Source organism: Phascolarctos cinereus, unplaced genomic scaffold, assembly GCF_003287225.1.
Source record: "Phascolarctos cinereus isolate Bilbo 61053 unplaced genomic scaffold, phaCin_HiC Scaffold_8;HRSCAF=390, whole genome shotgun sequence".
In the NCBI taxonomy this organism is placed as follows: Eukaryota; Metazoa; Chordata; class Mammalia; order Diprotodontia; family Phascolarctidae; genus Phascolarctos; species Phascolarctos cinereus.
In genome coordinates this window covers 74,926,798-74,950,511 of record NW_027556291.1, presented here as the reverse complement: position 1 = coordinate 74,950,511, position 23,714 = coordinate 74,926,798, and the positions used below count along the sequence as shown (strand labels likewise).

The window sequence follows — 23,714 nt, the reverse complement described above, 5'->3', positions numbered from 1 at the left end:
CCAAGGGTAGGGGTTGATATCCTAAGGGTTGAAAGTGGAATTTCTGCAAGTGAGAAGACACAAATCAGACCAGGAGGTTAAACAAACACGGACCAAATATAAGAGCAAGTAATGGGGTTAGAATGAGGGAAAGAAGAAAAGAAACCACAAACCTCAGGAGAAGGTAGGGAGAGATATCAGGCTGAAGTGGATGTCTGGCATCCAAGAGGCTGCCTGTAGTGTACTTCAAGTGCTCAAAGGATAAATTCCATGCAGGGTTTTCAGGGAATAGGGGGAGAGCTATGAGGTGTAAGCTAGTTGACACACTCAGCAATCATGTACAATGCACTGCCCCACAGAGTTCCCTATTTGAATTAAAGCATTTGAATCCCAGCCCCAGGAATGCAGGCCTAACCCTAGGCACAGGGTGAGCTAGGAACAGAAGTGGTTCAAGGTGGGGCCCAGAACAAAGCATAGGTAGAAAGTACATAGTCCACAGCAAGGGGCTTCAATGCATAGTCTTTAATCGCTTTTCTGGCTGGTCACACCCTGCATCTTATCCCATATCTCACATCCTACATCAGGCTTGCTTCATCTGCCTCCAGCACTCCTGTCTGCCTCACCATTCACCCAAATGCTCTTGGGAAAGGGACAAAGGAGCTGTCCCTGCCTGAGTGGGGATGGGGAGGGGAATAGAATGAAGCTGAAGCAGTGTCCAGGGGATGAAGAAAGTGTTGAACAAGTATCTTTATTGCATGACCATCTGCAGGTGGACAGCCAATAGTCTAGGAGGCATAAATCTGACAAACAAGTTTCAATATGCAGGGCCCAAATAGAAGGAGCATTAAAAATGATGTCAGAAAAGAGGAAAACAAAGAAAAAACCAAGAGCCCCATGATGCTTTTATTTGCTTTTGACATACAGGATTATATGATCTTGTTGTTTCCTCAAAAGTTTCCACTCTGATTCCAATTCTTTTAGGAGGATCAGATGGTATTGAGAATCCAACCTTATACATGTAAATAAAAGTAATAACACTTTGGCAGGTGGAAGCTTTCTACCCTTGAGTTAAGTAGATATACAAATGAATTTACTTGTAAGAGACTAACTTTTACTACAGTTATCATAAGAGGCTTGGGAGGATATGTGATTAATTCCAAAACAGTGCATATCAGTAAGTAGTTTATAATGAAACATGTTTGTACCACAGGACACACAGAATAAACAGGTATTATTTCCACAATAGAAGTAAATTTTAAATGAAGTTGACTTTTCTATTACTGCAAAAATATTCCATAAGTTACCTCCCTCTAAGATAATTGCACTAAAATTATTTTCTCCAAACTGAAGATGTCTCTGATTTATTTTCAATAATTAATAGAATAACATCTAGGTACCTCAATTAGTTGTACCAATACCCAATTATTCTTACATCATTTTGAAACATTTAAGGACCTTATTCCATACAGAGATATATCTAGTAATAGGCAGATGTCTAGGCCAATACCCATTTCCTAAATTGCTTAAGAAATAGAAAGGAATATAATCTTAGGCTGAATAGCTCAGATCTTAAACACACACTTAAATATATTAGCTCAGATATATCCCAGCCTTAGTCTGTAGGATAATGATTCAACATTGTGTTTGTACCTTTGTTTCACAAACGTTTCCCCTTTGTCTAATTATTCCCATATCACTCAGAAGGAATGTTCTAGAGATTTAATCTTGCACACAACTATGCAGGAATATTAATTTACCCAACTATTTGGGATATGGAATGACTACGCATTCAGATTGAAAACAGCAAAATTTTACATACTTGCATTGTGCTCATGTCTTTTACTGTCTATTTGCTTTGATTACAGAAATTTGCCATAAAAAGGAAAGGCAAGGACATGATTAGATAAAACATCACAGTTTTCCAACCATGCAGTATCAATTCTACCTCATAGCCAGACTCAGGAGTGGTCAGGTGGGAAACATTACTTTTCAAAGGAACACAATGGGAAACTGAGCCAGGAAGGATCCTTTCTTAGGCTTAGGCTAAGACTGTCCTCTCAGCTTTTGCAGATGCACACCTCCACCTGTAACAGTCACATTCTCTCTGAGTAGCTTGTGGCATTTCTCTCAGATGGTGGATTACTGACTATTGATTATGGACGGATTTTTATGATCCATCAGACAGCTCAAAACACAATTCGTTATGGTCCCGTGAGCTTTCATCTCAGATGGCAAGTTTCACTAACCAAAAATTTGCCAGAACTCACATCCCAAATGTAAACTTGTCCATTTGCAAAAGTCAATCACTAGAGATCATTTCTATATAATAGCAAATTCTCAGCAAACTAAATTCCTTGTTTAAAAACTCCATAATCCAAGCAAGCTCTTTGGCAAGTTTACAAAATTAAGGAGGATCAACAGGGATCTCAGAGAAGGGGCTGCCTTATCCACCCCATCTACCTTTAGAATTTCTATAAGCTGTGCTTTTTGACTAGCCCTGAGGACTGCTCTTTTCCAACATACACAGAGTAATCAATTACCACCTTTAGGTTTTTGCATTAAAACAATGCAATTCTCATAAGTGATAACCAAATTGTTTTAGCTGTAACACAAAACAACAAACTTCAGGTGACAACAATTGCATTTGCAGATCATATAAACATTATTGATAGAAGGATGGGCTGGCTTACCAAGTACAGAAGCAGACTGGCTTCTTTATCTTAACCCATCCCCTTTCACTCTCTCCCCATAGCTGTGTGCTGGAAGATACTTCCAGGCTGTAGCTGCTGCCCCTCCCCCTCCTTCCTATAGCCTGGTGGGGGAAGGTGAATTTGCAGGCGGAGGTGGAAGGATGAAACATTCTCTTCCTAATGTGATCTGGGATGGAAGGGGTTAACAGAAAAAAACCTTGGGCTGTTTGGAATACCACACTGAGAAACTCTCTTGCCTCAGGAGGAGGAAGTAGGGAAAGAGAGTGAGGGGATTGTAAGGAGGTGTTTAAAAACTTAGAATGAAACTTAGAAAATTCACAGTAGATTTGGATATAATTATTATCAGTATCAAATTACCAACAAATTAGCTTGCAAATGAAAATTTAGTAGACCTTCTAAAAATCACACAAAAAGATTTTTGCAAAACATTTCTTAGTAAAAAGTATTTCCTTTTCTTAAAGAGAAGCTTATAATTTATCCTGATGTTAAAAGGAATAATCATTAAACTTTCATGAAGTAAGTTAGGTGGAAACCTTGAAGATTGGAATTTATCAAAACCAAGATGGTGCAAAATGTCTTGTAAGTATCACATATCCCCTAAGGTGCCATAAGACCAAAATTCTCAATAATCATAAATTCCTAAGTACCAAAAGGTATTTACCTCGAGAAATTTCAGTTTTTTTCATAAGGCAAGAACACACCCAATTAAATTAGCCTTATCACAATAACAAAGTTTACCAGGCCTTTAAAAATTTACTCAGTAGGAATCCCACTATAGAAGACAGCACAGGGTTGATAAGAATTTATGACTAGATAGTTCCAAAAATCCTTGTCTTAGGTAACAACCTCATAACCTGATAGTGTAATGCAGAACATTATTTTACCATTTAGGTAGTAGAACCCTTTAGGCCATGGAAAACTCCAAATTCCTTAGCAAGACCCTTATCTGGCTGCTCAGGCTCCAGCCCTCAGATCATATCTCTGGAAGCCTCCATTGTGAGAAAGTTTGCACAGCATTATCATATCTACACAGAGGGAGAAAGGTGTCCTTGACCAGCCCCCCCAAAAACCTCTTCCTCTTGCCAGACTTCAAAGATCCATCCCCCTCCCTGTCCTGTATACTCCCTATATAAACCCTAGCTCAACCCCTCATGGGTGCTGCTTGATTTGGATGTGAATATCCCTGGCAGCCACGCGCTAATAAAGTTCACAATTTAAAATTAGCTTGGGTCGTCAACTCGCTAATTTCTCGGTATAACATTTTGGAGGCCCCAGCGAGATAGCAGCATACCGTGTCGCTGCAGAGACCCACCTAGAGAGGACATCGGCCTCGGGAGGGGGGAATTGTTCTGTTCTGACTTCTAGGGGAGCCGGGCCCCTGTTCCAGGGCCCCAGGACTCAGGACTAGGAGAAGCCTCCCTCCCCGACTCCAACTGTACCTCATTTCGGCCCTCGTGGACCTGGTAACCCTCTGGAGGTAAATGTTTGCAAACCTGTTTTCTGGTGGGGAACGAGTGCCAGACGTGGCAGAGCACCTAATTAGTGCCTCAATCCCCCAGGCACCCCGAGACGTCGGGACTATGCCTGTATCTGGTTCCTAGTACCCGGTTTCTGGTTCCTGGTTTCTGTCTTAGTTCTGTTGGGCCCGTGTCTCTTTCCTGGTTTCTGTCTCAGTGTTGGTCTATTAGTTTATATGTGTAGAGATTGTGTTTTTAAGAGATTCTGTTTTGCAATCATCTGCCTGAGGCCACCTCTGTTTCATACTGAAAGACAGGTGTCAGACTGGATTGCAAACAGTTTTCTCCAGGGCAGTTCCTTTGACTTCTATTGGGAGGATGTGTTAGTGTTCAGGCTCTTATTGTTTGTCTGTGTCTGTGTTCTGCAATAATGGGGGGATACGACCAGTACATCATTTCCCTCCCTTTTGGGTTGTTTGCAGCCAGACAGCCAAAGGCTGCAGCAGGACTCTGAAAAGTTGCCTTCATTCTCCCCCTCTCCCTCCCCAGGTAACAGCAGCTTCAAAGCAGTGCGTGGATGGGAGAGGAAAGAGAGAAGAATACTTTATTATTTAGGTTATATGGTTGGTAGAGGGCAAGTTGGGAAGGCTTTTTGAAGTGTCAGGTCAGAATTAGAAAGGAATGAAATATGTACAGGTTTTAAGGGGATTTTAAATCATTAGAAAGGAAGGCAAGGAAGTTTAAGCATGTAGGAGGAGTGTGTGTAGAAAATTTGAAGGGAATATGATTTAGTTGCATGGTGTGACTGGAGGTTTTGAAAGTGAGAAGGTTTTGGGACTTTTGCATGAGTAATAGTTTCTCTCTCTCTGCATTCTAACTCTGGCCAAGTTTGAGTGTGGAGACAAAGAAAAAAGTTCTTGTGTACCAGAACATAGACAAATGGTTTATGTGCTGAGGACTACGGCTTGCTGGGTTTAGTTGATATTTTCCCACGAGCCCCAGCTCATCCAAATTGTTAAATATGTGAGGTTTTCAATTTCAGCATTTGTTACACTGTTTTGCACTTAGGTACACTGAAGGAAACTCAGACTAGTGAATTGTTTTGAGGGCACAGTGAGGGCAGTTTGAGGAGAGATGGAGGGAATTATGTCCACCCACCTTTCAGGCTAGATCCCCGGGTGGGTTCTTTTAAAGACTGGTCATTATGGGAAAGAAAAAGCAATCAGAATACTGGTCCAGTACATTTCTAAGCTTAACAAGGGTATTGCATTTGGGAATATATTTTTGTCTACCCCTCCAAAAACTAAATAAATAGGGGAGAATGAATGGGTTAGAATAAACTTCCAAATTTTATTTGCTTTTAAGAGGAAGTTTCACCTATAATTCTTATCAAATCTGTGTAAACGTTTTCTGTGTTGTGAAATTCCTGAGTAAATGAGAATTCTTGAGATAAAAATTGAGTAAATTTTTAAAGGTTTGATAATATTTGTTATTGTGGTAATGTTCTTATTATAAAAACTGAATTTTTTTTCTGTTTTTGACTAAGGAAATTTGATGTCTAGGAATTCTGTAACAACTAGGAATTTAGTTTGTTATGGTACTTTGGGAAGTTATTTATGTTACTTGAGGACATTTTACATCAACTTAGTTTTAATGAATTCCATTTTTAAAGGTTTATTTTTACTTTAAGGTAGAAAGGAAAGATATCTATCACCTTAAAAATTTCTCATGAAAGTTTAGTGATTATTCCTTCTAACATCAGGATAAACTGTAAGCTTTTTTGGAAAGGGAAATACTTTTTACAAAGTAATGTTTTGCAAAATCTTTTTGTATGATTTTTAGAAGGCCTATTAAATTTCCATTTGCAAGCTAATTTGTTGCAATAATTTAATACTGATAACAATTATGTCTTAATCCACTGTGAATTTTCTAAGTTTCATTCCTATGTAAAGTGTGTCCTTGAATTGGCCTTAAATGGGTGCTTTCAGAGAAACAGAGTCAATGGTTCCTGCTTCAGGTAGCATAAGAAAGGGCACTGGTCTCAAGAATGTAGGTTTGAAAGTTACCAATGTGAGATTAAATTCTTATTATCTAGGATTTGTGATTTAATGGGACAGACATTTACTATTGTTTTGAGCTTTGATTACCAGGATACTTGTCTGAGTTGTCATAAAGCCAATAGTAGAATGGCATGTGCTGCAGGCTGATAACTGATAAGGGTGGAAGTCTGTTCCTGGGAAGACTTTTGAGGACAACCTTGGACACAGCCTAGATAGGATCTTCCTGACTCTATTTCCCAATTGTGCTATTTCCTTTCTGACATGGGAAATCCCCACCTGATTACTCCCAGGCCCTGCTTTTAACATCCAGTGACTACGTGATTACCTATCAGATATGACTCATGCCTGGAATCAAATGGAGCTAAGGAAGTTCTTTCCTTCTGATATGATATATGACCCTGTCCCTCTGGAACATCTCTGTGTTACCGTAATAGGATGCAAGTGCATTCATGGCCACATAATAATAATATAGGGATAACATCCCCCTAAGGAGGAAATGTTTACACACAATAATAGGACAAAGGTGTAATGTGATAGATGTCTAATTAAATAGATAGCAAATTTTGAGAAAAGCAATAGGATTAGACTGATATGATTGGCTTCCAAGATGTATCTATCATGGCCATACAAGCTTTAAGCATGTTTAGGTAGGAAGATCACAGTTTTGGATTTTTACACTAAGCCAGAGAAGCAGAGCTCCCTTTTTGAACTGCCTATGAATTAAACCGATTGTACATGAGCAAGGAACTTAATGTTAGTTAATATAGGTAATACTGATTGTATTGATTTGTATGATTCCTGTCTAAGGTTTTCTTCGTTACCCTGATTACATGTAAATCTCTCTTTTCCAAACTAGTCTATTGTGAGCTCTCTGATTGGTTAATCTGTACCTGACTTAATGTAATTATGCAATTTTGCGAATTATGAGTAAACTTTGTTGTATTGTTTGAACCTAGTCCTGTGTGACTGGGAAAACTGAACTATCTCTGTGCCTTTAACTAAAGACTTATGAGGGATTCTGGAATACTTAGGAATTAGTTTCCTTAATACTACTCTGGAATTTGTGTTATTTAAGAACTTTTGTACCAATTTAGTGAGGTTTTATGAACAAGAGTAGAAATGCATGCAAGCATTTTAGGGCTCATTTTGGAAATGTTCCTTAGGCAATGTGACATCTTAGGGTACTATAGAACTGGGACTTGTGTTCTGTGTGTGTTCCTATATGAGTTAAGTTTCTTTACAATTCAGGGGTTTGTGAGAATGTTATTTTGTTATTTGGGTAATATCATACTTGTTTAAAGTTGTGTTACAATTAATAATGTTAAAAGGGAAATGGCTTGTGGTTTATCTTGTCCATGTCATCAGAGAAACATGGCATGACTGAAACATTTAAGATCCTATATGCACTGTGTTAAAATGTATTCTTTCATATATCTATGTATGCATTGGGGCCTGTGGATTAATGTAAGGTATGCGTATTGTTGTTTGCTCTTGTTTACTATTTAGTGGGGGGTTGGCAGTATGGGTCCGGCTCTTATGGCAGTCCTCTTCCTTGGATGATTCCTTTGCCAAAAACTAAAAGGGCAGAGTAGGAACTCATGGCGGATGGCACTAATTCTTCCTTAACCAAGTTCCTGCAGGGACTCCAGAAAGAAAACACAGAGGACTCTTCTAAAATCTGTCCAGGACACCTACCAGTCTCTACCTGTCAGCCTGTACCCGCTTTCAGCCCAGGAGACCCAGTCTTGGTCAAGAAGTACACTGCCTCTGGCCTGGAACCTAAGTGGAAAGGTCCCTACACCATGATCCTGACCACTCCAACAGCCATAAAGGTGGACTCTGTCCCTGTCTGGCTTCATCATTCACTAGTAAAGGCAGCCGCTTCATCTACCAGTCCTGAGAAATGGGAAACGATACCTGGTCCAGATCCCCTCAAGTTGCGTCACTCCCGAACATCCCCTTCCTAACCTTTTCCCTTGTTTTTTAAATCCTTTGCATTGGACATCCTAATCCCCATGCTCCTTTGCCAAAACCTCAATGGGTCCTCAAATCTAGGGGCGCTAACCCCGAATACACCCTCACTATGTCTGACTGCCTACCTGGACCCCAAGGCCCTGGTGCCCTCTTCAATGTTCCAAAACCACCGTGCTCTGGCATCCCTTCCAAACCCTTTCTCTGCCAGGGGTTAAGGGTATGTCAGCCTCCTGAGTACTTTGACCAGACAGCATCTTTTACCCTCATGGCCAACTCTACTTATGTGACTCTTGTTATCCCTAATCAACAGTCCCTCCAGTGTCTCACACCCCAGACCTGGGGTTTGTATGCCTGTAAAGGGGGAGAAGAAGGAGTGCTCCTCACTGTGTATAAACAGGTCCCTGAGAGGTCCCCTTTGCCCATCGGTCCCCTAGGAGGACTGGCCCACCCACCTGAAATTCCTCCCAATCCTCTGACCCCCACTAGGATCCCCTCCGACCGGCTCAGCACCCTCAGCCACCTAAGATTCTTCCCGATCCTCTGGCTCCTAGTAGGACCCCTCAGGCTGATCCCCCTCACCCCTCAATTATAAGACTGCTCCAAGCCATCCTCAGCATTGTCAACTCCACCAGGCCTGACCTAGGACCTAGCTGCTGGCTGTGTATGGATGCACCACCCCCATACAATGTGGGAGTGGCAGTTAATGGTTCTGTTTCCCATAGCCCAGACTCGGAGAATTGTCGGTGGGAACAACCTAAGTTGACCCTGGGGAATGTCCAAGGAAAAGATACCTGTCTTACCTCATCCACCACATCCCTGAGAACTTCTCCTTACTCTCCTGTCTGTAATAGTACTGTGGTTGTTCCCCAGTCCTCCTCTTTTTTTTATTCAGCACCATCCGGCACTTGGTGGGCCTGTCTGGATGGGATCACACAGTGTGTCTCCGCTGCGGTGTTCCTAAAAGAATCTGAGCCTCTATGTATATTAGTCTCCATTATCCCCAGGGTCTCCCTTCTTCAGGGCCCGGAGGGTTGGGAGTACTTTACTCATGAGGGCAGTGTGTCCTACTGAAGCAAGTGAACCATTCCCCTCCTCATCCCTATCCTCAGGGGGGTTGGGGTTAGTGGGATCAACTGCTGTGGGTACCGCTGCCCTAGTCCGAGGAGAAGCCAGTTACCAGGAACTTAGTGCTCAGGTCAACGTAGACCTGTCATCTGGAGCACTCTATATCCCAACTGGAGAGACAGGTCAACTCCTTGGCAGAGATGGTTCTGCAGAACCGGAGGGGGTTTGGACTTATTGTTTCTCAGGCAAGGCGGCCTTTGTGCCGCCCTAGGGGAGGCCTGCTGTTTCTATACCAATAACTCAGGTGAAGTTCAGGAGAGCCTTTCCCTAGTACGGAAAAATATTGCAGACAGGCAGAGGGAACGAGAAGGGAGTAAAAATCGGTACCAGAGCCTGTTTCAGACTTCCCCATGGTTAACCATTCTTATTTCTGCCTTAGCCGGGCCTTTGCTCCTCCTTACTATAGCCTTAATTCTTGACCCTTGTCTAGTTAATCGGCTCCTTGACTTTGTTAGATCCTGTATTAATTTAGTTAAGTTACTGTTGGTTAGAGGTCCCCGTTATCAGACCCTGGTGTCTGCCTTCTTTGCACCCTATAATGAGGCAGCCCCAACCACGTCAAACCCTTGACGTGGTACACAAAAGAAGTGGGGAATGTAATGCAGAACATTATTTTACCATTTAGGTAGTAGAACCCTTTAGGCCATGGAAACCTCCAGATTCCTTAGCAAGACCCTTATCTGGCTGCTCAGGCCACAGCCCTCAGATCATATCTCTGGAAGCCTCCATTGTGAGAAAGTTTGCACAGCATTATCATATCTACACAGAGGGAGAGGGGTGTCCTTGACCAGCCCCCCAAAAACCTCTTCCTCTTGCCAGACTTCAAAGATCCATCCCCCTCCCTGTCCTGTATACTCCCTATATAAACCCTGGCTCAACCCCTCATGGGTGCTGCTTGATTTGGATGTGAATATCCCTGGCAGCCGTGCGCTAATATAATAAAGTCCACAATTTAAAATTAGCTTGGGTGGTCAACTCGCTAATTTCTCGGTACAACAATCAGACCCTGAGCACTTCTTCTCCTCAGCTAAATGAAGTGGTTTTCTTGCATGGCGTGAGGGCAGCAGTGCACAGGACAAAAAGATGCATTGGCTACCTATGCTGCCGAGATCACAGATGCCCTGTAAAACAGAGCCCTCTGAGCAGCTAATCTTCACTTAGATCAGAGAAATGCTGCAAAGTGGGCTTAGATTTTAGAAAAGCTTTTGCCTGAGTCACAGATGCTAAGTGGATTTGGAAACAGTAAAGGGTTTAAATTAAATGAATGCAGAGGGAAGGGAAGAGGGCATTCTCCCTAACCTGAGACTCTCAACCCAAAATGTACTGTATTGAACCCCAATTCATTCGGAGTTCACATTAGTTGGAGTGTCTCAAGGGCCAGAAGAAGTCTTTTCATCTGGCTTGGAAGTTTAGGGAGATTTGGGCTCAGAACCTTTGCAGAGTGCTGGGAGGACCTTGGGGCCCCACAGCTCTAGTGCCCCTCCTGATGGGTGACAGGAAACCCAGCGGCTTCTGGAGATCTTCCGTTTCTGTTTTACTCTCCATGGAGTTCCTTCTGCCTCAGTCTGGCTCTCCTACAGACATCTCCGGGGTCAAGCCATGGCTGGCCACAATTCTGATCTGAAGGGAGACTATTTTCAACAACCTAAGGAACAGGCTGTCCTGAGGGGATGCTCTGACAGTGAGATTCCAGCCCCGTGATTCCCATCTGCAAGCCCCTTGCTTCCTTCTAACAATTCCCCAGCAGCCTGCTTTTCTCTGGCAATCAGGACTATGATGCCCTGGGGGCCCTATTCATTCTGTCTTTGCTAGTGGCTACTTGAGATTTAGGGCAAATGCCCCACCTCCTTGAGCCTCTTTTGGCCCCCTCTCCCAGCTCTGGTTTTCCAAGCCTAGGCCTGGGCTTGGCTCCCTCTACTGCTCAGGGCACTCCCCCCCCCCCCCCAGGCCTCACTCAATAGACAGGCAACTGCCCTTTGAACAGCGGGTTTCCACCATAATCCTGACTCTTTTTCCCCCACTACTCAAGCAAGTGACTTCAAGAGCAAACTCTCTGTGAGTGGTAGATAAGAAGAACCACAGATCTAAGAGAAAATTGATTTTTGCATAGGCATAAATTAGAATCTGTTGATTACAAAATAAAACTAGAGAATTAAATAGTAGTCTTTGTGATGAGGAAGAGCTAAGTCCCTATCTGTAGGTTCCTATGTGGGTCTGCTCAGGTGCCAGCTTTCTGGGGAGGGGACAAAAGCAGAGGAAGCAGACTCGGCCTGAGGGACAACTGGGGTCAGCCCTGCACCTACTGCTGCTGGCCCCTGAAACCTGCAGAAGAGTAGGCCCCTCTGCTGGCTTTGGGAACAAGTGGCCAGCCCTGTGGTGTGAACTTCTGCCTTCCCTAGTGATGGCAAGAGGCAGAAAGGACTGTGATGCCACTGTAGGTATTAGTGCTTGATAGGTAACCCCTCCCCAAGCTGGGGCCCACAAGGAGGCAGCCAGTAATGAAGCCCTTAGCTGTTCTTTCTGATAAAAAAGAACCATGAAATAGATCTACATACAAATAGAAACATCTCTATCTATATACATAATAAGATCGGGCCCCCAGAGCCAAAAAATTTACCCTCCCTCTCCCATCCCAGCCTTAATTCTAACAAGCCCCCCTCCAACCCTATCCCAAGCAAATTAACACCTGCGCATGAGGTAACCTGGCCTGAAATCAACTAGAATCTGAGCTCAGAGTAAGAGTCTGATGAGCCTCCAATGCCCTGTTTCCCTGCAGAGGCAACTGGGGCATGTCTGGCCCACCCCAGACATCCAGAGATAGAGGGCAGCTTTGGTTCAATGACAATCCTACAAGGGGCCAGAGAAGGGCCCTTCTTCTCAGGCTCCCGGCCAGTCTCCTGCCCACCATAGCCACAACCACATGAGCTGATTGTCCCAAAGGACAATACTGCACTTCTCTATGCTGCCTCTGCACAGAACACAGCCATAGCAGCAAGGTTGCTTGGACATAAAAAGGATATTGAAGCAAAAAACAAGGTAGAAGCCCATCTCTTGCATAATAAAGTACTTTATGAGCTAAAATGTGTGATCATGTAGTGTCCAATTCACATATTTTATAATCGATACATTCATGGAAGCATTTCTTTAATGAAAATAACTTAAAATAATTCTGTAGTCCAAATTCATTGGTCTTTGGAATTTTCTGAAGTTGGGAGGAGAGACAAGCGAGCAGATTTCATTCACACTGTACCTCCTAATGAGGAACATCCCTCTATTGGTTTACACCAGGACCTACTCTATGATTCTTAACCTGGGATCCATTAACTTTAAACAAACAACAATAACTTTGTAGTTATATCAATGTAATTGGCATCCTTTGTATTCTATATATTTTAGGCATTTGAAAAGATTGTTTTGGAAAGGGTCCATGACCCAAAAGAAGCTAAGCAACCCTGACTAACAGAGTGTCTTGGGGTACTGAAATATGAAGTGACTTCCCAGGGTCGCCCAGCCAGCATATGTGGGCCTGTGTCAGGCCTGGAATTTAGCTCTTACTGACTTTGAGGTTAGCTCTCTATCCATACCATGGCGGCTGTCTCTCTAGAATTTTCTTTGCATGATATATTATGTCTGCTCTCCAGAATGCAATGATTCCATCAATTATTTGCCTACATTGCTTTTCTCCATACAGAGCTTTCCTTAAGAGAGCACAATGTCAATTTGTCATGTAGAAATGGCATATGTTTTTATATTAAATATAAAACTTCACAGATGCAGAATTTTCGCAAGAACAAATTTTTAAGTGTATGTGGGCCTTTTTTTCTATTCCCTAAAGACTATACCATTTCCTTTGTAAAGTTACTGAATAACTCCTGATTTTTAAGAAAAAGATTAACTCTTTCTCACTGCCACTTGAGAGAGAAAAAGACATAAAGTACACACTAGGAGGGCTGAGAAGAGAGGGAAAATTCCTGGAGAAAGACTTTCTTCTAGGTTTAAGCCCCTTTAGGCAAGATTTTCTTGAGTTTCAAGGTTGGTTGTACACATTCAAGGGGAATGGATAAAGAGAACTAGGCAGCTTTAAAACTGACCAGGATATAGCTTTAGCTTAGCAGAGTTCTGAGGAAATAAAGTTGGCTTTATGGAGACAATAATTGATCACAACATGAAGATAGCAAGAAAGGAAGATACTCCTTAAGTAGTAGGAAACAGTCTCTTACAAAGCCTGGGTTTCTAATATCCTGATCACAATGTAATATCTAGTAGCTGGAAGGAATCCCAGAAGCTATCTAGTTTCGTTCTGTTATTTTAATTATGAGGAGACTAAGGCCCAGAGAAGTGAAATAATTTGCTTATGATCACACAGGAATTAACTAACAGAAGCAGGATTTATGCCCTTGTCTTCTCACTTCAAAGTTCCATTGTACCATACTTCCTTTACATGTTATTAGCAAGTTCAGTGGATGTTCACAAAATGCCTTAAGCTGAATTGAAGCATATGCAGAATTCTTGCATATTCTCACAATATCTTTAATATGATATTATGGGAAGGTTATATGCCACTTGTGCTTGCAATTATAGAAAAGAACCAAGAGATATTAGATTTTTTTTTCTTAAAGAATGGAGCAAATGTGAATGCCTTAGATAGATTTAAAAGGTACTGTAATTAAAGCTTGAAATAAAGAAAAAGAGAAAAGTTTCCAGAGGAATAGGAACAACTTAAATCATAGAACACTAAGTGAAGAGCAATAATTGAAATTGATCATCACTGTGAAAGGGTGAAAAATGTCCACAGACATCCAGTATGAAAAGAAAAACTATTATTTATTACTCTACAACAGAGAAAACAGTTCATGTGGGCACGCCATCCACCATTAATTGGTGGTTACTATTTGCAGTTTTCTTCATTTGATGTTTAGTTAGTTCAGATTGCTGCCACAGAACTTTTGTACCCTAGTGATTCAGAGTGATTTTCTTTATGAACTAATTTTCATGTCACCTATGAGAATCCTAGTGTATGTTTTCTGCTCCTTCTTCCTTTGATTATCTTTAAGAGGATGCACTTTGGGGAGCGTAAACAAGAGAAGGGAAGAGATGAGGTGAGGGCAGATGGTGGAGCAGTGATCTGTGGTGGCAGCGGTGACAGCAGCAGTAGGGCAGCAGCAGCAGCAGCAACCACGCAGCTGGAAGAGCCACAAAGGAAGTGACAAACGCAGCAGAGAGCTGGGCCAGGGCCTGGACCTGACTGCTCTGTCTCTCCCAGCCCAGCGGGGAGAGTGCAGGAGCTCAGGTCCCGACTCTCAGCCATGAACCTGGTCAGTCAGAGTGGGGAGGCTGCCTCCAGCCTGCTGCCCTTCCCAACTTCAACCAGGACAATACATCCTTAGCTGTTGGTAGTAAATCTGATTACAAATTCTTCTCCCTTTCTTCTGTAGATAAGCTGGAACAGATTATGAATGTACTGATACCGAAGATTGTGCATGTCTTGGAAAGGTTGTTTTCAAGTAGGCTGGTGGCTATTGTTGGCCTCAAAGCTCCACAGAAGCTAAAAGTCTGCCACTTTAAGAAGAGGACTGACATTTGCAATTAAAGCTATTCCAATACCATAGGCAGAGGGTGATAGTATGCTTAGAAGAATGTCTGTCTGTACAAACACAATATTCGTGTTATGAAAGTACTGCGTATAATCAGGGAAACTCCCCCTAACCCTGCAGGTTTGTGTAACCTGTCAATAAATGATGATAATTGTTATCTGGCTTGTCCTAATAGTGCAGCTATTGGGGGAATAAAAGTCTTTGGCAGTATTAATTTGAGGGCTGCTCATATGATACCAGCTCATGAAAGGCCCCTAGCAGGCTTGGCTTTTGATGCAAGTGGTGCCAAACCTGCCCCTGCTTCTGAGAAGGGAAATGTGATTGGGCTATTTTCCATCCCAGAAGGACAGACAATCTTTGAGTTTCAGAGAGGAATAAAGAAGTGTGTAAGCATGTGCTCTTGGGCCTTCAGCATGGATGGAATGTTCCTCTCTGCATCCAGTAACACTGAAACAGTGTACATCTTCAAATTTGAGATTGTGAAAGAGGGGCCCACTACCTAGATTGGTTCCTTTGGGAAAGTGCTTATGGCCTCAACCAGCTATTTGCCCTCTCAAGTAACAGAAATGTTTAAGCAGAGCAGAGCATTTGCTACTGTCCGACTGGTTGCATGTAATCTCCCTCTATCTGTTCAGAAAAAATTCTGTAAGTTGGTAAAGACAAGGAGACAAAAGGTTTAGGTCTGGTAACCATCTAAATAAATAAAGAGGTAGAAAAATGGGGACTGCTCATATTTTTCTTTAAACAAATACTTTTGGTTCTATTCACTGGAACCTTGCTATAAAGTGATTCCTAGTGTGTGGGACAAGTGAAAGTTTCTCATGTGAAATGTAAGCTATGCTCCAAAATGTAGTGAGGCTTCAGCATGAGCTGGGCCTAAGTTTCACTTTCGATTTTGGGGAATGGGGGCTGTGCACCAGCTGCCCACCCCCTCCCTCCCTTGTTTTGTAACCACCCCCTCTTTTGTTTTGTACCTTGACTTTACCAAATAAGGCAATCCTCTAGCTCCCAAGCTAGTTTTGAGTAAAATGTATCTCTTGGGTTCTAAATATAGATTGTAAGGTCTCTTGCCTCAGCCAATGAGGATAAACAAATTGAGACAAACAAGTGGGGAGGGGGGCTTTTTGGAGTGATTTGTCTAAGAGTATATAACTGTTTGCTGCTGTTTGTGCCGGGCCTCTCTACACCAGTCTGCCCTGGTTAGGAGACATCCAACTCTCTGTCTTCTGCCTGGAGATACCTCTGAGTTTTTACTTGGGTAAGTGGTCTCTATTCCACTCACTAGGAGCAATGTGGAGTCAGGTATATCTTGGAGTTGAAGTAGTAGAAATGCTAGCAGAATGTTCTTACCTTTGTCATAGTCCTTGTGGTATGGCCCCTGGGAACACTTTTGTAGAAAGAATCCACTGTCCATAGCCCACGTTATTTAGCAGCCTTAAGTTTTCTCTTTTAGCTCTCTGCACCACCAGGATGGGGCACTGAATTTCATTTCTAAGCTTTGCAGTTCAGAGTAAGAAGTGCTCCCGTCTCAGTTTAGAACCTAGCTTAGTTTTTTGATTGATGAAGAAGGAACTGCATTTTCCTTTCATTTGTAGTGAAAGGTCATTGACATTATTTTGGGAGCAGTGTATATTTATTTATTTAGATAGATGTGAAGGGCTGAATTTGCTTTTGTAATAAGGCAGGTGGTTACCAGGGGTAGAAGATATACATTTGTATCCTTTTTAGATCTTAGTAATGCCAAAAGTGTTTCTGGAAGGTGTGAGTGGCAGAGAAGGGAAGTTTAAAATAAGAAGCAGCTAACTTTATTAGAAGAAAATGAAATAATCTTTGACTTTAAAAATCAAGTTTAAGTGTACTTCAGGAATGGAGGTAAGCATCTCTCCTTGAGAGCCTAATTTATTGGTAAACTTCTGTCTATGCTCTTTAGCCAACCTTTTGGCTGTTTCACTGCCCATTTGCACCTCTTCCATTTGGGGATGGAAAAAAAGGAGAGGAAACAAAATGTAATCTAATTTAATATCTATTATTAGGTAGGGATCAATAATCCCTTTAGCATATGGTATGGATTCTTAGAGTGCCTCTACCAAGTGCCACAGGTTACCTACCTCCTTCTCTATTAAACACTGATATAGCAGAAATGAATAGGACTAAAAATTAGAATATACCTTGGCTCAGTTTTGTTAAGTATTTTCCAGTTTCATTTTAATCTGGTTTGGGGTCCATTCAAGAGTGTTGCTGCCATGCATCTGACACCTGGTGTCAGTGTTTTACTTTTACTCAAGAAGACCTGAGTTCAGATCCTGCCTCAAGCACTTACTAAAGATGAGGCTTAGTTTCCTAAAAATAAGGAGTGATAGGATCATAGATTAGAGCTGGAGAGGAGACTTTAAAAGCGATGGACGTGACCACTAAGGTCCTTTCCAGTTCTAAATCTATGCTATGTATGAACAAAACTTACCTTTTTTCCCTTAGTATGTTCCTCTTATAATTTTTAAATTTCTTTCAATTATATCATTCATTCAATCTCCCCACCACTTCCAGGAAGTCTTCCTTAATATCTATCCTCAGTAATGAAACATTTCCTCCCCTCAGGTTTTACCTAGTGTAGATGTTTTGGTGTAGTTTTAAGGTACATTAAGACTTTGGGAATGCTTCTGTACTTTGTACCTCTCATATAAAATATTATTGAAATACGTGATAAATATTTGCTCCTTATTAGACTGTAAGTCCTGTGAGATTAGAAATTATGCCTTATTTAAATTGTAACTCGCTAAGCACCTAGTTATTGTTGGAATTTTAACCTAAATTTAAGGTTACCAAATACTTGTTGGTTAATTGTTTGAATCTGAGAGGTGCTCTCTAGTACCAAGCCACAGGGCTATGTTTTTGACCACCTTTTTTTTTAAATTAGTGACTTGTCTTATCAAATGTAGATAAAACAAAAGTGGGAGGAACAGCAGATATGATTAGCAGCAAGACTCAAAGATATCTGGACAGGCTAAAACTCTGGGCTAAAATCAAGATTATATTTGTCCCTAATTAAATCTCAAGTCCTGAATTTCAATTGGAAAAAAAAACCATTGTACCAGGCTTGCGGAAGATACTTACCTTGGCAGCATCTCACATGGGCTCTTAGTGACATCACCAAGCCTGGTGGACAAGGGTATAATTTGGAACATAGCAAGCCAAGTTCCTCTCTCCTCTCTACCCTACCCTCTTAAATAATGCTTCTTCCATGTACTCCCTTCCCTTTAATTAAATTCCTCATGGCATGGGACAGTTTGTAGTTATAAATTGAAAAGTTTTATAGGAAATAGGACAAGCTGAAGAGGGGACAACTGACCTATAGTGAGGGTGGGGGCTAAGCAGGCACCTGTGGCCCTGCTCCAGAAAGTCCCCTGGGTGCTGCCGCCTTTGGCACTGACTGACCACCCAGTCAATCAACGGGCAGTTGTTAAACATCTGCTATGTGCAAGGCACCTTACTAAGCACTAGAAATGCAAAGAAAAGCAAAAGACAATTCTTGTTCACAAAGAGTCAAAGCAGGAGATAACATGATAACAACTATATTACAAATAAGATATATACAAAGAAGGTAAATTGGAATAATCAATAGAGGGAAGGCATTATAATTGAGGGAGATTGGGAAAGGCTTCTTGTAGAAGGTAGGAGTTTTAGCTGAAACTTGAAGAACGTCAGGAGACAGAGATGGGGATGAGGAAGGAGAAAGCCAGGCATGGGGCACAACCAGTGAAATGTCCAGTCGGGATGTCTTATACTGGTTCTCACCCAGTACATACAAAGCACTGTCCCAGGCCTCAAGAGAAAGAGTATTTGGGTAACATCTTTGTCTTTTGCTAGCCTTCTCCAAGGAAGGAGATGTATGTTGTGTGGGTCCAGAAGCATCAGGTTCTGTTTGTGGCAAATAGACAAGAAGATGATAGGAACTTGGAGGGATCTTAGACTATCTAGCATAATGCTTTCATTTTATAAGAACAACAGCAGCTAACATTTTGTAAAAAAACAAAACAAACAAAACAAAACACTGCTGTACACTGCTGTATGTTAACTCATTTGATCTCAAATACTGGAATTCAAATACAGCCTTGGACATTTACTAGCATTGTGGGACCCTGGGTAAATCACTAAACCACTGTCTGCCTCAGTTTCCTCAACTGTAAAATGGGATAATAGTAGAACCTATCTCCCAGGGTTGTGAGGATCAAATGAGATAATATTTGTAATGCCCAGTGTATAGTAGGTGCTTAACAAATCAAGCCTGTTCCCTTTTCTTCCCCTGTAGAAGTAGCTAAGTATCATTGTTCCTATTTTACTGATAGAGAAGAAGATGTAAAGGACCACTTGCCCAAAGTCACAATAGTTAATCACAGAGCCCAAATTCAACCTAGCTCTTCTGCCTCCAGATTCCTGTACTTCAGTGGTAATTTTAAAAAAATTTTCTTTTGAGGGGTGGTTAATGATTTCCCTCCCTCACCCAGCTCCTCCCTTAGGTCTGCCCCTTGGGCTGCTTGTTCCCTAGTTAGATCCACTCTCTTATGGGTGTGCCCTGTCTCTTTTATATTTTAGAGTGAGAGGTCCCCTAGGGCAGGGACGTTCTTTTGTAGTTCCTCTGGCTTCTCCTCTCAGCCCTGCCTCACCCTTGGCCCGGATTTCCCTGGGCTGGAGCCTCCGTCTAGAGTGATCCAGAGAGAGACTGGTGTCTCAGAGCTAGCTCTGAAAGGAAGTGCAAGGACTCTATTAATCTCCCACTGAATAAGTCAAAATAAGAATTCCCCAGCTCTGAGGCTAGGGGCCTAAAACTTTATGACCTCATTATAAAGGAGTCCTTTCCTTTGTTTCCTACTGGGTCCTACCCAGGTTATCCCTACCCCCAGGCCCACTTTTTCTTCATTGTGCTAATTTCCTTACCTGATCTTAACTACATTCTCCAGTGACTCCCTCTACTTCTCTCTGTCTCTTCCTCTCCCTCCCTTCCTCTGTCTCTTTCTCCCCCTTCTATCTTCTCATGTCTCTCTCTCTTTCTCTGTTTCTCTCTCTTCCTCTCACTCTGTCTCTATCTGTCTCTGTGTGTCTCTGTTTCTCTCCTTTCCCTCTCCTTTCTCATCTCTCTCTCTCTCTCTCTCTCTCTCTCTCTCTCTCTCTCTCTCTCTCTCTGTCTCTCTCTCTCTCTCTCTGTCTCTCTGTCTCTGCCTGGCTGTTCAGGTGTCTTTAGAAGGATCACTAGAGAGGGAAGGGGGTGGACTGGTATATTTTTTGTTCTTGCTGGTTTTGGGTCCAGGGCTCAAGAGGTCCTGAATGTCAATAGGGTTTTAGTGAGCCAGCAGCAACAGGTCCCAGAATTATGGAGGATATTGATAAAAGGGGCAGAAGTCTTTCATGTCTATGTCTGACTAACCGGCCTTTGTAAATGAGTATTATATGAAGGGGACAGGCCTTTTCTGAAACTGTATGATGGAAATTTTGGGAAGAGGAGAGTGATGAGCATAGGAGAGCCAAGAAAAAGGTTCGATCCATTCAGAGTAAGTCTCAGTGACCTTCTAAAGATAAGGAGGTAGTGAAAAGTGGGAGACCAGATTTGGAGTCAGAGGACCTGGGTTCAATTCCTGTTTCTGCAACCTCACTACCTGTTATTTTGGGCAACATCTTTAGCCTTCCTATGCCTCAGTCTTCTTATCTGTAAAATGAGGGAATTGGCCTATTTCTTCTAAGGGACTTTCCATTTTAGACCTCTGATACTATGACTTTTCTAATACATTGTGATATGGCCATATTGTGTTCTCATGGCCATGAGAACCCAGGTCAGGAGAGTTCCATGGAATTGTTTCTCCGCTCATCTCTTAAGTCCTATAAAAACTCACTTGTCTGGGTCCTCAGAGCTGTTCTGGCATTTTCAGCTTTGTTTCTGGGTATGTCTCTTCTGCTCACACGAGCATATGTCTGGATCTTCTTTCCCTGGATACTTTCCAGACCCTTTGTACCAAAGGTGGCAGGCTTCTAGCCCACAACTAGGAAGTCTTGGAAGTTTGATGGCTGCAAAAGGCCGTACAGCTATTGTCTTTTCTCCTGTCCTGGTGAGGTATGCTGAGCTGGAAGAAAAGTTATCATAGACTTAGAGATAGAAGAGATGGCAGAGGTCTTGTTGAAGTATATCATTATAAAGGTGAAGAAATTGAAACCCAGAGAGTCTGGTCAAAGTTCCCAGAGGCACTGAGAGGTTAAGTGGTTTTCCCTTGGTCACCAACAGGGGACTGAACCCAGGCCTTCCTGACTGTAACTTGGATGCTTCTCATCTATGCAGAGTATTATTAGTCACAGAGCCTTGCTTACTACTAGTACTGCCTGTGATCTGATTTGCAAAGAGTTCCTGTTCTAAAAGCCAGAAGACATTGGATGTTAAACAGTTAAGGATCAAGTGGTTCTACCTGTGGGTGACTTTCCTTCACTTTGGCTTTACTCTCATTGTTGAAAGTTACTATTTCCACCAGGCAGTACACTTCAGTGCAACAGAACATTAGCTATAGGGCTTCCACCTAAAAAGAGTTAACTCTGGCATGTTTTACTACCAGCCTTCAGCCTACCTAGGTTCAAAAGAATTCATATTACTTTACTGTAATGTAGAGCCTACAGTAAAGCTGATGCCTGAATTAGAAAGCCTGGGTTCTGTAGATCCCATGAAAAAGATGTCTTTAGAAGATCCCTAAGCCCTCTCATTAGTAAGGGTAGGAGTGATAATGGAAAACAAAGAGAAGCCAGGCAGCAAGGACCTCTTCTCACTAGGAAAAAAAAAACAAACCAAAAACAAACCAAAAAAAAGCAATGTTGTGCTAGTTTATTGAGCTGACAGACTTGAGAACATCTATGAGTCCCAATGAGATGAGGCTATAAAAAGCTTGTCTCATTCACCGAAGATGGAGCTGATTTGTCTGAAGTCATCTCTGAGAGACCTTTGCAAACTAATAATAATAGAGAAACCGACCTGACATTTGAAGTCTGCTTTTTTTGGAAGCTAGGGTATGATAAGGTAGAAGAGGTTAATCTCAGAGAGTCTTGAAAAATCTGAAGTTCCCCATTCCCCCCACCTTTATCTCTATGTCTCTACTCTCACCAAACTTATCATGGATTGATGAGAATTATTGTTCAAACCTCCTCTAGGGTACGACATAACAGATACATCACCTTCACTGTAGGAGGGTCCTGGTAGAACCACAAAAGTATTATAACACTCCAAGCAACTTTTATTAAAAATCATAGACCATCAGAGTTGAAGGGGACCTTGGACATCATCATCTAGTTTAATCCCTTTGTTTTATAGAGAAAGAAGCCCCAGCAGAGAAGGGGACTTGTCGAAGATAAGATAAGAGTTCTGACTCTCAGATACACCCAAAACCCCAAGTTTCTAGCTGCCGAAGTTCAGTTCTTCGATATTATGTCATATGCAGAGACATAGAAAATCCCCCAAACCCATTGTTGTTTTTTATCAGTCGATAAACATTTGTTAAGCTCCTACTATGTACCAAGCATTGTATTAAGGCTAGGGATGGAAAGAGAGGCAAAAGAGAGTCCCTGCCTTCAAGGAGCTTACAGTCTAATGGGGGAGACAGCAAGCAAACAAATACATACAAAGCAAGTTTTATACAGGATAAAAGGGAAATAATTAACAGAGGGAAGAGACTGGGATTAAGAGAGGTTAGGGAAAGCTTCTTGTAAAAGATGGAATTTTGGAATGAAAAGCATAGAGTTACTTTCTGACTGCCCTTCTCACACTCACTTTGGCCAAAAGTAAAGTAGGGAGCTAGATGGACTACAGGGTGTATTTTTCCCTTATTCTTTCAAGTTCAGAGGCTTTCCAGAGCATCCCAAAGTTTCACTCCCAAGCTTCCTTTTTGAAATTTGACCCTGCTTTAAGTAGAAATAGTGTCCAAGTCCAGGATGCTTAGAGTGGGAAGTGGTTTGCCTATATAACATCAGGCCTGTTATTCCCTCTCTCCCCTCTTCTTTCCAACAGCCCTGAGGGAATGAAATTGTAGTAGAGAAAATGCTAGACTCGGAAGATCTGGATTTGAGACCTGGCTCTGATGCTTACTAGATATGTAACACTAGGCAAGCTACCTAACAACTGAGTCTCTGTTTCTCCCTCCATTAAATAGAGATGCTTCTATTTCTATTCCTTACTCCCATAGAATTATGAGAAAAGCACTTTGTAAAGCTGTGGCGTGTTACATCAGTGTGAGAGTTATTGTCTGGTGAGGCAAAGATCCAAAGGGATCAGGAATAAGTCTGGTACCCTGCCTGCTAAGGGCATCTGACATTTCTGGGCACCAACCTTAGACAAATTTCTGAAGATTTAGGGAGTTTGCTTTTGGAAGTAGAACACAGGAAGTAAGAAAACTTACTTAAACCCCTATCTTGAGATCTGGGGCATTCTTCTCTGCTTTGGGTGTTCTTATCTATGTCCTTGGTGCTAAATCTGTGAATCATGCTCTCTAGCTTTATTTCCCTTCCCCTGCCTCTTGCTCTCAGTTCCAAAGTGAGAGTAAATGCCGACCTGGGCATATATCATAGGTCTGATCACTGTGTGAATTTGGAATTTCTGCTCTGGATTGTCACCAGGGAAATGAATATTTGGTGGGCAGCACACTAGATGAGAAACATCTAATGTTCTGGTCAAGTGAAGATAGACTGAATATGACCTGGTATATGGGAGAGGTGTTTCCTATCTTTAGTGATTGCTCGTTATCTATGAAAGCCTTTGGGTTCTTGAGAACCCTACCCATTTTTAGATTTGCCCGA

At 42.0% G+C, this 23,714-nt stretch overlaps 1 protein-coding gene and 1 pseudogene across 1 annotated transcript in view; both read left to right on the top strand.

The window, feature by feature from the left end:
* The first annotated feature begins 14,777 nt into the window (after positions 1 to 14,777).
* Positions 14,778 to 15,620, top strand: LOC110200337 (WD repeat domain phosphoinositide-interacting protein 2 pseudogene; annotated as a pseudogene).
* A 435-nt stretch (positions 15,621 to 16,055) lies between these two features.
* LOC110200367 (plasma membrane calcium-transporting ATPase 4-like) overlaps positions 16,056 to 23,714 on the top strand; it is a gene marked incomplete at its 5' end in the record, with an annotated part of 92,079 nt that continues 84,420 nt past the window's right edge. Inside the window, one exon of the mRNA XM_078148060.1 lies at positions 16,056 to 16,158. Coding sequence (XP_078004186.1) covers positions 16,056 to 16,158 — 103 coding nt within the window. The remainder of the gene's footprint in view (positions 16,159 to 23,714) is intronic.